Source organism: Agelaius tricolor, unplaced genomic scaffold (assembly GCF_023055355.1).
Source record: "Agelaius tricolor isolate 1412-34295 unplaced genomic scaffold, bAgeTri1.0.p SCAF_15, whole genome shotgun sequence".
Lineage (NCBI taxonomy): Eukaryota > Metazoa > Chordata > Aves > Passeriformes > Icteridae > Agelaius > Agelaius tricolor.
In genome coordinates, this window is record NW_027269275.1 from 14,489,175 (window position 1) to 14,504,677 (window position 15,503).

The 15,503-nt window shown below is 48.5% G+C and overlaps 1 protein-coding gene across 1 annotated transcript in view; it reads left to right on the plus strand.

Moving 5' to 3' along the window:
- ATP6V0D1 (ATPase H+ transporting V0 subunit d1) overlaps positions 1 to 15,347 on the plus strand; it is a 34,018-nt gene extending 18,671 nt beyond the window's left edge. Inside the window, exons 3-8 of the mRNA XM_071440586.1 lie at positions 4,818 to 4,996; positions 7,913 to 7,992; positions 11,818 to 11,895; positions 12,478 to 12,654; positions 13,417 to 13,494; positions 14,022 to 15,347. Of these exons, the coding sequence (XP_071296687.1) occupies positions 4,818 to 4,996; positions 7,913 to 7,992; positions 11,818 to 11,895; positions 12,478 to 12,654; positions 13,417 to 13,494; positions 14,022 to 14,183 (754 nt within the window). The 3' untranslated portion in view covers positions 14,184 to 15,347. The remainder of the gene's footprint in view (positions 1 to 4,817; positions 4,997 to 7,912; positions 7,993 to 11,817; positions 11,896 to 12,477; positions 12,655 to 13,416; positions 13,495 to 14,021) is intronic.
- The last annotated feature ends 156 nt before the right edge of the window (positions 15,348 to 15,503 follow it).

The following is a 15,503-nucleotide window of genomic DNA, read 5'->3' on the forward strand; positions in this document are numbered from 1 at the left end:
TCACATAGGAACTTTGGCCTTGCTCACAGTAGTCTGAGTTAATGTCTAATGCTGGTTTTGGAAAGCATTAAAGCTGCCTGAGCAAGGCAATATCTTAACCCATCCCAACAAAACCCCTGCTATGCACCTCTGCATTGGCCCACTACTGTCTGTTGGCTGTGACATGGAGGGCTGTCCTCATGATCCCTTGCAGAGCAGCTGTTTGAGCTACAGTTTTGGCTTTACTTTTGGAGGATCCCTGAGAATCTCAGGTCATGCAATATTCCATCATTAGTCATGCTTTGTGACTACTTGCAGTATTGTTAACGGTTTTTTTAGTATCCTGGAACAGAAAGCAATAAAAGACCAACCTATCTCTGTAGGACAATGACTCTTTATGATTAGATTAGATTAGTAAGTGGAGGAGGGAGAAGCTGTAACTGTTTTGGGGTCACTGCCTTGCAGGGCTGTGCCTGAGTGCCCTGAGGCCAAATTGTAAATGCCCCATATGATGAGTGCTCATGCATTTCATGTGCTCCCATGCTAAAACAACCTTTCCAAATATTCAGTAGGCCACTGCAGTCTTTCTTGCATACCTCATTTATCAGAGTTAAGTAATGCCAGAAGGAGAAAACATACATTGTCAAAGTGCTTGTGTTCTACTCCTGCTTGATTCTGCTCCATAGCTACCCATGGGTGACTATGTCAGGATTTAGCTTCTGGGGGCTGGTTGTCCCCTCTGCTCTATGAGGGTTCTCTGCTGTGTGTGCCTGAGACCATACCTCCCAAAACCAGCAGTGAGCATGAACTCTGGCCTGCTGCTGCTGGAAGGAAGGTTTCCCCCACCAGTGCCTCTCTTTTGGCTTCTCTAGGCATATCCTAGCCTGACTTTGTTCTTGTTATCTGAGTGTCACCCAATGCATGTTGTTCTGCAGTAGGAATTGCTGGAGGAGCTAAGATAGTGGCTCCAGTTGTCTCAGACTTCAGGAAGCTGTAAATCATTGTCTCTGTCCTGTTCTGGATGATGCTGAGGATATTTCTATGTTTGCTGATTCTTTTTGGTCCCTTAATAAGAAATTACACTCTCCTGTGAGATGTTGCTAACACTTCTCAGTATTGACTAAAATTGTATTTCTGTGAAGGTGAATTTCTGGAATATATGACACCTCTGTTCAGTGAGTGACAGGAAGAGTTATGCCCGGTGTAACTGTGCATGTCCAACTCTGGCTGCTTTTGTGCCCATGTCCCCAGATGAGCAGAAGGCAGCTCAAAGCAGGAGTGTAAAACACCTTTGTGTGCAAGAGAGTTTTGCTGTGAAGAGGCCATCCATGTGGGCTGAAGTAAGGCTTCATGGTGTTGCAAGTGACAAACTACTTCTATTTTCTTCTGTATGTCCCAGAACATGGTCCTCTTACTAGCTGCACTGAGAGCTAGAGAAGGTTAAAATGCTTTTGGAGGGCTCTGAGCAGGCATTAACCAGGAAAGCTGAAACATTTGTAGCTGGTCACAACTTTATAGGAGATGAGGAAGATGACAACAAACGTTGCTCTATTACACAAGTAGTTGGAGGTTCTTAGAAACACTGCTGCTGCTGTACTTAATCTATTTCTTTGGGCCTGGGAGGAAATGCCAGCATAGCCAGGACCTCTCCTGTGGTCTTGGGACAGCTTTGCTGATGGAGGCAGATGGGTCCTTGTTGAAACCTGACACAGCAATGTGACTGTTGCCCCTTCCACAGATGACAAGAGGCTTTTCTGGCTGCCCTGGCACTGGAAGACTTGTCCTGTAGCTATGAGTGGCTAAGCTGTGACTGGTTTTATTGGCATTAAGTAGGGATTGAATGTGAATGAGGATGGTTTGGCCTTGCTTGAAGTAAATGGAGCTATTGTGAATGATTAGGTAGTGCTGCTGGTGTCTGCCTGGCCTTAACAGGTACAAGAAGACCTTTGTCCTGCCATATTTGCCTTGTTGTTGTGAAGGTTTGAAATGCTTTCAGGAGGGAAATTTGAATGAGAATTCCCCTTCTGTCTCACACATATTGACTCTTCCTGCAGGGATGAATCCTTTGTCAGCAAGATTTAAGGAGGTGAAGTAATCTTTAAAACAGTTGGTGCTTCCTTGGCATTTGGGCTATAGACCGTGCATTTCCCAGACCTCCCTGAAGGATGAGGAAACAGTCAAGTTAAGGGGTATAAATTAAACAGGGATGGCCATGCTTTGCTGTCTGGCACTGGAAGCCAGCTGGATTGTCTTTCTTGAGACCATCAGTCCAAAAGAAGGAGCTTCCATGTGTGAAGAGACTCAGATTTTGGCAGCTTTCCCAAAACCTGGCTGTGGCTTTTGTGCTGAGCTAGACTGGGAAGGCATGAATGAGCTTGGTGGGACTCCAGTGAGCTGCTCTGAAGACCTGAGAGCAGTAGGGCTCCAGACACTTCTCCTCAGTTCCTTTTTTGTACAGTTGACGTTGGCCAGGCTCCTTGCAAATATCTTGTGGAGAGTGGTAACTGTAGTAAACTGGGGATAGGAAGGAGGTGTGCTGCCATACATGTCTGTATTTCCTTACCTATTCCTTCACTGTAGGCTGAGTTAAAATAACAAATTTGGTCTGGTTGTATATTGTGCCTTGCTTTGCTGAGAGAAGTGCTGGCCATGGTCTTTCCTTAAAGCTACTGTGTTGCACTAAGGAAACTTGAATGTTGAGGGCAGATGGTGGAGCTGGGAAATGATCTTCTGTATCCTTGTTCTGGTGCACCTCATGGAGAAGCATCTGTGTTAGGGTGCAGATGCTTTTATTTACCAGGAACCAGCTGCTTACTGCAGGAGACTTACCTCAGTTCTCATAAACAGGCCCTTCTTGCTGTCCTGGAGATTGCAGTCATCTCCATGGTGAGAGCTGCACAAACAGGAGGGAAGATAATGACCTTGCAGATTAAAGGGCAAAAGGAGGTTTCCTAGTACATGAAGCTTGTGCTGATTGCCCTGGTTCTAGATTGAACCAGGAAAGGCAGGCTGTGAAAACAGAAGGGTGCTCTGCAAAAATCATAGGGCCAGGAGGTGCATTACTCAGCCTTGCAGTGTGGAGAGAAAAAAGCAGCACCTGTTTGAGGAACTAAGGTGTGGATTTGATGTTTTCATGGACGTGCCCTTTGAGCATATTTGAGAGGCAATCAGCCCATCTAATAAAAACTAGCAAAATCTGCCTTTAACTGGCTCTGCTTACCTGCCTTTGATGTGGTTAAAGGGAAGCAGGTCTGCACTGTGCTCTTTGTTAGCTTGGAAATGCAAAGACCAGCAGCATCCCAGTGTGTCTGTCAAACATCACCAGAGCCTTGCCATGTCTGTCTTTGCCTCCATCCCAGGATGCTGGCCTTAAGTTCCCTTTCTTCAGTACTCAAGTACCGGTGGGAAGCCTGACTCTCTACAACTCCAGATGTGCATAGCTCCTTTTGCCATTCTAGTTCAGGCCTGATCTCATTTGTTTTGAAGCAGCTCCTGCCAAGGAGCTTCTTCAGGTCTTTTCCATCATCTAACTTTTTAGAGTTCTAGGAGTGAGATCAAGGGAGTGTAAAATGCCACATACCCTGCTCTTGAGCATCTGTGCCTCTTCCCTGTGATACTCAGGGATATGTGCAAAAACAACTTCTGCTGACTAAAAAAACCCCCTCATGTCACTTGATGTTTATCAAGTTCTCAGCTTGGTTGGCTCGTGGCTTAGCTGGTGGTGAAGATGCCTAGAGTATCACTGCTGTTCTTGCCGGGGACACTTGCTATTTACGTGATGCCTCGATCCCTTGCTTGGACCTTCTACTGTGAGAAGGTTACCAGCCTTTCATGTGTTCCCAGTCTTCAGGCTAGCTATGTCTCTCTTCTCTGGCTGGACTGGAGTACTGGGAGGTGTTCTTTCTCCTCTGCTCAGGGGAGACCTCACCTGGCATGCTATGCCCAGTTCTGGGCTGCTCAGTGCAGGAGAAAAATGGACATATTGGAGAGGAGGGCTACAGAGGGCTTGTGTTGGTGGAACTTATGCCAGGTACTGTGATTCCAGATTGAATGTCCCATTGCTGCAGTGCCAAAGACTGAATCTGCTAATCCTGAACAACATAAATGGAGAACTTGGTTTGGGGTGTCATAACTTGGGCTAATGCAAAGAAGTTTGTAGCTTTTGGTGTAAGGTGTGAAAAACCGTGTGTGTAGCTTCTTGAGGGTGTGAGAGAAGGTTGTGCCAAAGCTGCCAGTCCTGTTGTTGTTGGAATGGAGTGAGGCGGCAGAAATGTGACCGTTCCTCCTTTCACTTGGCAAGATGGAGCAGTGTTGCTGGCAGTGAAACTGGAGCCAGGCTCCTCTTGGAGGTGTGTGGGGTTAGAATGAGAGACAGTAGACAGATGACCATGGGGGAGCGTTAGGGAAAGCCTTTCATTGCAAATGTGGTTGGATGCTGAAGCAGAGCCCCAGGGAGGTTGTGAGAAACACATCCTTGCAAGTAATTCAAAGTTCATATGAACATTCAAAAGTCTTTTTGCCTGAGCAGTTAGAGCTGGCCATGCTCAGAGCAGGGTATGGGGCCAGAGACCTCCAGAAGTCAGTTCCAGTCTAATGCTCTTCAGTGGTAGGTGGTACCCAGATGGTGTGGTTCAGCTGTGGCATAAATCACAGCCTGGGATTATGCCTGACTGCCTTCTCCTAGGCTGGCATGATAAACAGATGCTAAGGAGGTGCCTTAGTACTTCTTTGTGGGAAGTGTGCATCTTTCTGGAGATGTTCACGAGGAGATGATGTGTGCCTGTTGCTGGGTTTCATATTGTATGCATTGTTTCAGTCTTTCTCTTTCATTCCTCCAGGTACAGCTACATGATTGACAATGTCATTCTGCTGATCACTGGGACTCTGCACCAGCGTTCCATCTCCGAGCTGGTGCCCAAATGCCATCCTCTGGGAAGTTTTGAGCAGATGGAAGCTGTGAACATTGCTCAGACACCTGCAGAGCTTTACAATGCAATCTTGGTGGACACTCCCCTGGGTGAGTGGAGCTGTTCAAAATACCTTTCAGCTGTCCGTGGTGGAACAGATGTCCCTTTCTCCCCCAGTCTGACTATCTCCAGCTAAGCCTAAATTGTGCTCCAGGAAGACAAAGTGGTGGGTAATGCACAGCTGTGGCTGTACTGCTTTGGTGGCTGGGCTTGAGTTCAGGTTTATGTCTGTCCTATGCTGTCTTTTCCTCTGGAGGACCAGCTACCTCTCTGTGCCCTTCAATCAGTGTCCAGGCCATCACAGTGGTAGGGCAAAGTGCTGGACAGTTTGGTTTTTGTGAGCCAGGCCTTGAGTCTCCTTAGTGAAAAGCTATTGGGTCTTCTGCTGGAATGAATCACTTGATTTCTAGCACTTTTAGTTGGGCCATTAGGTAATTTCTTGTATACTGTTTTTATAGATAATTACAGAGATCTGCACATGCCCAGTCTTATTCTGGGACTACTAAAATTAGCACTAGTTAAATAAAAGCCCTTTATGTAAACAAAAAACAAACCCAAACAACCACAGCAAAACAAAGAAATCTCCAAAAGCCTTTTAAAACTCATTGTATAGCAGCATCCTGGACTGAGATATATTGTCTCAGGGCTACAGGCTTGTTTAGGAGGCACATAATGCTAAAACCAAGTGTCTTATGAAGAGCTAGTCAGACAGATCTGCTCTTTAAAGATAAAAGGTGTAGGAAGTGGTTCTGGAGAAAATATGGAAGTCTTTGCAGTAGTAGGGGAGGTAGTCACAGGTGACTTTCTAGTTTAGCATCTGTGGGCAAAAACGTAAGGAGATATGCCTGAGTCAGTGATTAGTCATTCTTTTGGGGTTGCTAGAAAGAAGAAAACACTCTAAGTCATCATGCTATCTTTGATAGAAATAGTTGGCTTTGGAACTGAAAGTGCTTTTGTAAATGCTCTGTGTTATAATGGGGCAAATGAGGTAGTCATCATGGAAAAATGAATTGTGGCCAGTAAAGAAGGGAGAACCTGCCTCAGGAGATCTGGGTTGCAAGGCAGGGCAACAACAGAGCAGGAGAACTGAGGCTCTGCATGCAGCTGAGTTGAGCCCACTGTGGGGATGATGTGTGGGAAGAAAATCCTCCTCACAAGTGGGAACCTTCCCATTTTGGTAAGAAGATAGAACAGAGTATTTCAGAGATATTATCTCTGAGACCTTAAGGCTTCCAGCAGAATATGGAGTGAAAATGCCCCATGTCAGTGTTGAGGTGCTTCTGGACAACAAGGCAGGCAATTGAGGGTCTTTGCCTCTTGCTTTCATGTACTTGTACATGAGTTGGTTTTGCCTGCTCCAGCCCTGCCTGAGCTAGCTTCTCCAGACCTTTGCCCTGGCCATGCCCTTGGGGCTGTGTACCAACCAGTGTGGCATTTCTTCAGCAGGGGAACATGGGGAGTAGCTGTGTTGCCTAAACAAGCAGGCATGCAGGCTTCAGTTGTTTAACTTGCACTCTTTCCAGTGACCACACGCAAAGAAACAGCAGCTCTATCTCCTAAAAGGACTTGAGTAGCTACGTGGCTTGGTGGGAATGCCTAACCCCAAATGGCTTTCATAGGTTAACAGGGCTGTAAGCTTAATTTGGGATATTGGAGGGCCAAGAACTGAAATAGCTGTGTACTCATTCCTCAGCTACTCTGAAGTAGCCACTGCTTAGCTCTCCAGGCTGGCCAGCACATCCTGCAGTAAAAACCAGTCCTGGCACACACTGTTTGCATTTTTGCCAACCATCGGGAGCAGCGTTTCCCCGGACACGTGGCATTGTGCTCTGGTGCTGCAAAGAAACTTCTGCAGAGGTTAACCTCTGTTCAGGACCCTCCAGACCCACACTGTGGCTGCTGTTCTTCCATGCAGCTCATGCTGTAAAAGTGGTGCAGGCCAGAGGTGTGAGCCTGCATTGCAGCTGCATTGTTGTACAGAGCAGAGCACTGGTCAGTTCTCAGCACGGCTGTGGTGCCTGTTACCCACAGCTGCACTGTGTAAGCTGAGACAGATCAGATTTCTCTTTGTAGCAAATTCAGCAAAGTTGGTTACTGAGTGAGAGTTGAAGTCAGGAAGTCCTGTCAATGGGTTTTATTGTACCACTCGTTTGCATTTACACTGTAGATGTACAATACTCATCTATATCTGCAGCTTGCAGCACCTGTTTGATCTGAAATCTGTGTTCTTTAGGTGGCAACAACTTCTCCAACTCCCTCCCAGGGGTACTCTGGCAAAGTATGTAGGGCTAAGCATCCTACCAAGCCCTAGTAATTTATTCTGTCTCCTGTTACTAACTTTCAGCTAGAGAAATAAAAGCCCTTGGAAGAAGTGGAAAATGAGACTGATAGACTTGACCAGGAGAAACAACTCCTGACTCCAGCCATGATCAGTGTCATGGGCTATATGAGCTATGGCATCATCATACCTTAATCCCCACTAAGATATTGTAGAAGGAGGGAGAAGCATCAGCTCCTTGTGTTTCACTAGCTGCTGTCTCACAGGTGCTTAAGCACTCCTGCAATGCTGTAGCAGGCAGTTCAAAGCTGCCTTGTCACCTCCAAGTGCCTGCATCTGGGAACAGTTTTGGGACTGCTTATATTTAAATACAGGCTTCTCTATCACTGATGCTGGGGGCTAGAGCTGAAAATTTCTGCTGGGAATAGGCTGTTAACAAAACCATGGGACTAAGGGCTAAAGAAAGATTTTCATATGAGAACCCCAGAAATTATTATGGCCTAAGGAACCATGGTGGAGCCTGAGGTTTTGAGTCATGACAATTTGGCTGCTGAAGATAAGGGCCAGGCCTAGGAGGGACAAGCTCAACACAGGATGTGCTTCTGCCTGGTATTGTTGAGGAGTCTGGAAAATGCTGAGCATGGCTCTGGTTAGGGCAATGCTAACTCTGTCTCTGGCTCTGTTTCAGCTGCTTTCTTCCAAGACTGCATATCTGAACAGGACCTGGATGAAATGAATATTGAAATAATTCGAAACACGCTGTATAAGGTAAATGAGTCACAGAGTCTCAGAATGGGTTTGGTTGGAAAGGGCCACAGTGGGTCATCTGGTTCAACATCCCTGCTCAAGTAGGGCTATCCCAGAGCACAGGATTGTGTCCAGATGGTTCTGGAATATCTCCAGTGAGGGAGGCTCCACACCCTCTCTGGGCAACTCTCTCTGGTTCCAGTGCATGGTCATCCACACAGTGAAAAGGTTCTTCCTCATATTCAGGTGGAAGTTCTGTGCATCAATTTCTGCCTGTTGCCACTTGTCCTAGTGCCCTCTCCTTCCTGAGAAAGGAAGGAGATGTAAACTTCCCTATTTATTCCTAGTGTGGTGATTAAACATGGCCAAAACCTCCTTGCATCCATTGGAAAGTAAAGATAACACTCCTGGAGGGGCCTGACATCTGATCACACAGCTCTGCTGAGTCAGGGCACCAGAGCTAGGCAGAGAGGATTTTCTCAGGAGTCTGTGCAAGAGATTTTGCAGAGGTTGTGTCTTTGAATTTACTCATGCCCCAGGCAGGCAGGAGAAGTCTGCTCCCTTACCACACGGGTTCAGAGGTGCAGTTAACTGCATTCACAGTGACTAAACTTAAACTTGGTTGAAGGACTCCCATTGGCTTTGCTCCTTGTCTTGAGCCTTTCCCAAAGACCTTCCCACTGTCTGCTCAAGCCTTCTGTGGCTGTGATTAGGGTTAGATGTTCTTGGTAGAGCAGTGTGAAAGATGCAAGCTGGGGAGAGTATTGGCAGAGAGATGTGGAGGGGGCTAAGGATCTCTTTGTCCTGACTGTCATCTCCTCTGCAGGCTCTGTCTGGTTTTAGCTGGCAGTGTTGAAGCATGTGTTTATGTGCAGGCTGTGGCTATCGCTCCATCTCTGCTCTCTGGATCAGGGGTGGGATGTAGATTTTATCTGTCAATCTTGTTTTGGCTGGTCACATCCAGCCTGCAGTGAGTGTGACCTCTTCTTCCCAAGAAAGCTATGGCTTGGAGAGGTAGAGAGCAGGTCAGGCGTGAAGGGAAGGAGGCAAAGGGAGGGAAAAGGAGCGGCGTGTCAGCAGTCATGCCCAGCTGCCTGTGGCCTCTGGCGTGTACTGGTCTTTGCTGTAACAGGGAGGGACACCTGTGTGCATAAACACCACAGCCTTGCAGGGCACTGGTCTCAACGTGAAGCCAGAAGGAGGAAGGCAGGCAGCAGAGTGGGCACAGGGAAAACTGGTTGGGAGGGAGGTGGAATGTATCTCTTTAGATCCCAGCTGCCATGTCCTTTCCCATATCCTTTTTGAGGCTCAATACTGCTTTGTAGTCTACTCTTCCTACCCACAAATGGAAATGTAGGTGCTTGTAATGCCTCACTGTGTGCTGGCACTGGCTCTTGCTAAAGAGCAGCCCCTGGGGAATACAGGGGCTCTGTCCGTAACAAATCACAGGGATGAAGGAGTGGAAAAGGTAATTGCTGCCTACAGACTACTTGAAGCTACCTCTTTCCCCAGGGACTGGAAAATGTATAATACAATGCAAATGAGGGAAATAAAATCAGGTCTGAAATCTGCAGAGAGTTGCTCTGAAAAGCACAACAGGCCTGGGACAGATGCCTGCATTCGCGTGGAGTTGGCATGGGAATGGGAAGTGCTATCTCCCATACATACTGGAGGCTTTTAAGAAATCTGTGAGTGTGTTGACAGAAGGTTTGAGCAGGATTCATAGGAGGAAGGCTGTTACAAAGGCTTCTTGTTAACAATGAAGGTTCTCAAATGGAAATATGATTAAAATGGGGAACAGAGGTTAAAAATGGTCAGTGCTTAGTGTAGAGTGCAGTCAGCAGCCAATTCTTGCAATGGAAGTGTGCTGGCATTGTTATCTTTATTGCCGGCCTTGTTATCTTCAGTGCTTACTCCCTTTGTTCCATCTCTTGCTGAAGCAAAGCCAGCTGACTGTTGGCCTTTGCTGGTGACTTGCTTGTAGGAACCAGTTGAAGGAGCTTTGCAACTGGACAATAAAATAAAGCAGGCAAATCAGTGTGGGTAAATGTGGAGTGGTGTATGGGAGAGGCTCGGAGGGAACCCTAACTCTGCTTGTATAGTGAGGGTCTCCTTGTTCCTTCCTACTACTAATTGGAATCTTGGGTAATGATTGACCTAAGCAATTGTCTCTATACAAGGTAACATGTTCCTAACAGTAGAAAAGAACTCTATGAGTATCACTGTGGTACTGCATCCATCTGTAAAGTGTGCTTGACCTGGACACTATCTCATTCCAATCATCTCAGAGTATGAACAGCAAAACAGGAGATGATGCTAAGACAGACACATTTAGAGGCTTGGGTATGATGAACTTCTGTACAGAAAGCTGCAGGAAAAGTCTAGGATTCCTCACCTGGCGAGGAGGGTGGTATCCCCAGATGATGTTGGAAAAGTCATTGTGGATGGACAGGCCACAGGCCTATCTTCAGACTAGATTTGAGGACAGGTGAGGCTGGCAGGAGACAGAGGGGGTGGGTTCATGACAGGGAAGATCCATTGAGGATCATTAAAGGGAAAGATTGTTCTGTTCCTGGGGTAAGGGCTTCAGGACATTGGAGTTTTTCTTCCAGTTGCTGTCACTGGAAGGGCACCCAGTGCAGCTGTTTACAGACTGTTTCTATGTTGTATGTGGTATTGGATCTCCATTCACTGCGGGATATTGGAGTTCACCTGTATTTGCTTCTAAAGCCTTAGGTTTGTGCATGAGCTCTGATAAGGGCAGAGGTAGTGACTGAATCTCTTTGCCATGTTCCCTTTCCTGTCAGCCTCAAACGGGATTCATTATCCATGTCCTTGTTCCTGTGGTAATTCTGCGGCTGTTGCTCTGTGCTGTCCTCCACCTGGGCAGTGGCAAGTGCTGGAGAGGCTTTCTTTGATGAGTGATGCTCACCCAGCATTGCCCTCTTGCACTGTGTGGTAACAAATATTTACAGAACACAGTAATCCAGGTGCTTTCCTGGTGCAGAGTCTGGGAGTATCCAACTTGTACATTCTTGGTCCTTCTTAAGTCCTAGAGTTGTTGTGATAAAGCAGAGATTTGTGGTGTCTCAGCATCCTTTTATTCCATCCCTTTGAAATGATTCTGCTTGCAGCTCTCTGCTCGGGGAGGTGTTTTATTACTTGATCACTTCTTCTGAGAACATTTTTGCTGAACGATACTTTTAGCCATCCACAGCCTTCTTAGGCTCCCCTGAGAGACAGAGTCATCTTCCAGATGGATTACAGAACATCTCCACAAAGGATTTCCTGGAGGCAGCATAGCTGTGCCTGGCCGTATGATTTCTGCAGTGCTTCATTTGGGATAAGAGACCAAGTGGCCGCAGTGTGAAAAGAGAATTAGAGAGAATGGCTGGTTTCTTTCACAGATGTCCTATCTCATCTCTTGACTCTGCTTACACAGCGCTACTTTCTGAGAGTAGGTCTTGCAGCTATGGTTGTGTGGCTTGGCACGTTTGTGGAGGCCAGAGCAGGGTCAGGAAACCACGTGAGACTTCAGTAAAATGAGTTAGGCGACTCAAAGGAGAAAAAAAGGCTTTAACCTTGCTGCCTGGGGATCTTGCCCACAGTAAGCTCATGCAGTCACTTGAACAAACCCAACCACAACCCTTCATGTCTCTGGCTCCTGGGCAAAGCACAGTCCTTGTGTGGGCAAGTTCACATGGGGCCAGAGTGCCTGTGCTGTGTTACAGAGCGTCTGGGAGCAAGAAAGCAAAGTCTGCCTGCTGTCTGACATCTGCTGAAGGGCCTTGTGGGGGAGTAGATGAAGCTGTGTAGAAGAATGCTCATCTGCCCTCTCTCTTCCAGGCTTACCTGGAGTCCTTCTACAAGTTCTGCAAGACGCTGGGAGGTACCACAGCAGATGCCATGTGCCCAATCCTGGAGGTAGGTCTGGAAACTTCCATAGCTGGATGGTGTTACAGTGATGGTCATCACTCCCTGCTTGGGCCCAGCTTGTCTGCCAGTTGTTAAACATTCTCCAGTTCCTGTTCAGCATCCCCATGCCCACTTGACCTGCTCACTGAGAGACGTGGGGAACACTGAGCATGACTTTGGTTCCCCAAGTACTGATACATTAGTTGCCTCTGTGGCAACATCTTCATCCTCTGACCTGGATAACATGTAGGAAAGCTACCAGAGCTGTTGGAGTCACAGCTTGTCTCCATGCCAAAGCTTACTGTGAGATGTGCAGGACTTAGGAGCAGTAGGTGAGAGTCACCCCTGGACTTGGGCAGGATTTGGCTTGTTCCTGGGATGGGGATTTCCTCACCTGAATGCTCCCCAGGTACTGGGCATACTGGGAGCCTGCACTTGTAGCCTGCCCTAGCTGAGCACTGGAGAGCTGTACACATCCCAGGAGCCTCCTCATGCTGCCCTCCTGATGTGGCTGTGTGCAGAGCAGCACTGATATCTGCCAGCCTCTGGTAAAGATACTGCATCCCAGCATGAGCCACTCTCTTCCTGCAGTTTGAAGCTGACCGGAGGGCCTTCATTATCACCATCAACTCATTTGGTACTGAGCTGTCCAAGGAGGACCGAGCCAAGCTGTTCCCACACTGTGGCAAGCTCTACCCTGAGGGCCTGGCTCAGCTGGCCAGGGCAGATGACTACGAGCAAGTCAAAAACGTTGCTGACTACTACCCTGTGAGTGCTCTGGGGTGAGGGCCGTGGGGATTGGTACAAGAACCTGCTCTGCATCAGAGCTTCTTGGGGATCTGGGGAAACTTGTGACTTGACAGCCTGGGGAGAGAGGTGCCAGTCGTCTCTGATGCTGTTGGTCCTGTGCTCTGCTTGGGCAGGACTTGGCTTGCCTGAGATGCCATTGGCTTCTTAGTCATAGCTGTCATTTTAGGGATGACTGGGAGACAATGTTCCCTGTCCAAGGGTGTGGGGACTACCTTTACCACCAAACCCTTAAAGTGCTGATGTGGAAGCAGTGACAGGCTCTCCTTGCCTGATTTGGGATGGAAATGTATCTTCAGTGAGAAGTGGTGTTGCCCCACTTCCAGCCTTGAGCTCTGGCTCAGTTGAAGGTGAGCTGCTGACCTTGAGGGAGGACATGTTTGGATTTGTCTGTGTTCAAGCCACTTTGTGCATGGCTGTGGACCTGTTTGGAGTCAAAGACCTCAGTGTCCCTTTACTGAGCAGCCTGTGTGTGTGGGCACAGGGGTCTGGCCCAAGCACTCCAGTCTGTATGTGGAGGGGGTCTGTACCCGATGCCCCTTTTCCTGTGGCTTGAAGCAATGATACGCCTTTGAGAACTGCACATTTTGGAGAAGGGGCAGGACTCTTGGTTTCTCCGTCCTCTGACTTGACAGGGTGGCTGGAGTATCTGTGACACAGGAGGCCCTCAAGTGCTACTGAGCTTGGGTACAGGGTATATCCTCATGTAATGCTTTCCTGCAGGAGTACAAGCTGCTATTTGAAGGGGCTGGCAGCAACCCTGGAGACAAAACCCTTGAAGACAGGTTCTTTGAGCACGAGGTGAGTGAGCCCTGAAATGCTTCTTGACATGTGCCATTTGCAAAGCTCCAGGTGTCAGGAAGCTAGTCTACTGCCCTGTCAGCAGTGCTGTGGATTAACAGGATTTGGGGGAAGGAGAAGCATGCTTGCCCTCTGCTCCTGCATGAGAATGGGGGCCTGGCATAGTGCTTGGCCTGTTGTCTAAGCCAGACAGATTCCAGCATTGTGAGGAGGCATGTTTGGGGCTGCTAATGGATATTTGGTTCATCAATAGCAAAACCAGAGTGTAATTACATGGAGAAGAAGGACTTTTATGGTACCTGAGTTATAAATATTTCCCCCTTCAAATGTCAGAGTCTGTCCTGAGCCATGTGCTATAGGTTAGAGCTGTCCCAGGGACCTAGAGAGATGCAGAGCAGGATACCTGTGCAGAGCCTTCCAGCCTGCTGGGAAGTCATGGGTGCTTCCAAGCAGCTCCATGCTTGCCTTGACCAACTCCTCCTATCTGAAGTGAACAAATGACATGTCCTCCTCTGGGCTTTCCCCAGGTAAAGCTGAACAAGCTGGCCTTCCTCAACCAATTCCACTTTGGAGTCTTCTATGCCTTCGTGAAGCTGAAGGAGCAGGAGTGCCGCAACATTGTGTGGATCGCAGAGTGCATCGCCCAGCGGCACAGGACCAAGATCGACAACTACATTCCCATCTTCTAACTCTGCTCTGCTCCTGTCCAACCCTCCCACCCCTGGAGTCTGGACAGACCCCTAACTCCCTGAATTGTCCCATGCCCACACTCCAGGGATGTCCCATCTGTGGAACTGGATCAAATGAGGAAACTGTACAGTTGCTAGTTAAATTATTCAAAAGTTGGAGTTGTGTGTGCTGTGAGATGTCCAGAGGGACCAGTGGTCCAGGCTTAGCCCTGTGCAGCAGGAAGGTCTCCTGTTGTGTATGCAGTAGTCACAGTGTTCCTGTACTAATTGCTGTGTGTGCTTATGCTCATAGAGCTGCAGGGGGCTGCCTCAGAGAGTTCCACTGCTGCAGAGGAATGGGTCAGGTCTGCCATGGCTGGGGGGGCCCTCTGTCAGTGCTCTGCACGTCTCCTAATCCGTGTTGTTCCTGTGAGATGTAGTTAGACTGTGGTTTGTAGCGTAGCCCATGCTGCTGTGCAATCCCTTCATCCCCTTGTAGTGAACCCTGACCTGGGAGAGACCAAGCAACCCTGGCCAGGACTGGAATGGAGCCTGTGGGAATGTGAGGGCAGAGCCAGAGTGCTTGTGGAGCACAGTCCTCCCGCTCTGGCAGTATTTGCACTCATGCAGCCTCTCTGTGTCTGCAGAAGAAGCTCTCATCAGTCTCCCTGCTGCCCTGGACAGGGCTCCATAAGCTGGCTGAGCTCCTTCAGAGCTGTGAAGACCCACAGCTTGCAGTTTACTGACACAACCATGCAAGAGCTGGGGCTCCTCTGGGCTCTGCAGATGGTGGTGGACCCCTGCACCCCTCCAGGGTAGACATCCAGACTTCTCCCCTGCAGAGGGTGGATTGGCACAACCATGGAGCTGTATGGCACAGCTGGCCAGGGGACAGAGCAGCCTTAGTCACCCTGGTGGGTGGTCTAGGGTGGGAGCCAAGCCCTGGGCATGGTGGGGCAGCCCTGCTCTTTGCTGCTCTGTTCTGGCTAGCTCCTACTTGCACTTGAGTTCTGGGAGATGTGCAATGGCAGCAGACAAGCCTTGCTGAAGGGAAACATGCTGGATGCTGCTGGGAGGAAGGATCAATGGAGAGTGGCTCTGTCCCAGCTTGTGCTGTGGTCACCTCTGCAGCTTGTTTTCCTGTGATCCCATCCTCTCTACACTAATAAATATCTGCCTACTGCACTGTGCTCTCCTGCTTACTTGGGCACCTGCTCCCACAGCCCCAGGTGGAGCCTCCATCAGTCACAGGGAATCTGGTAGTTGTGGTAGTGGAGCCTGGTGTGGTTCCTGTGTGAGTTGGGACACTTGTTTGTACCACAGGCACCCCACGAGGCACAG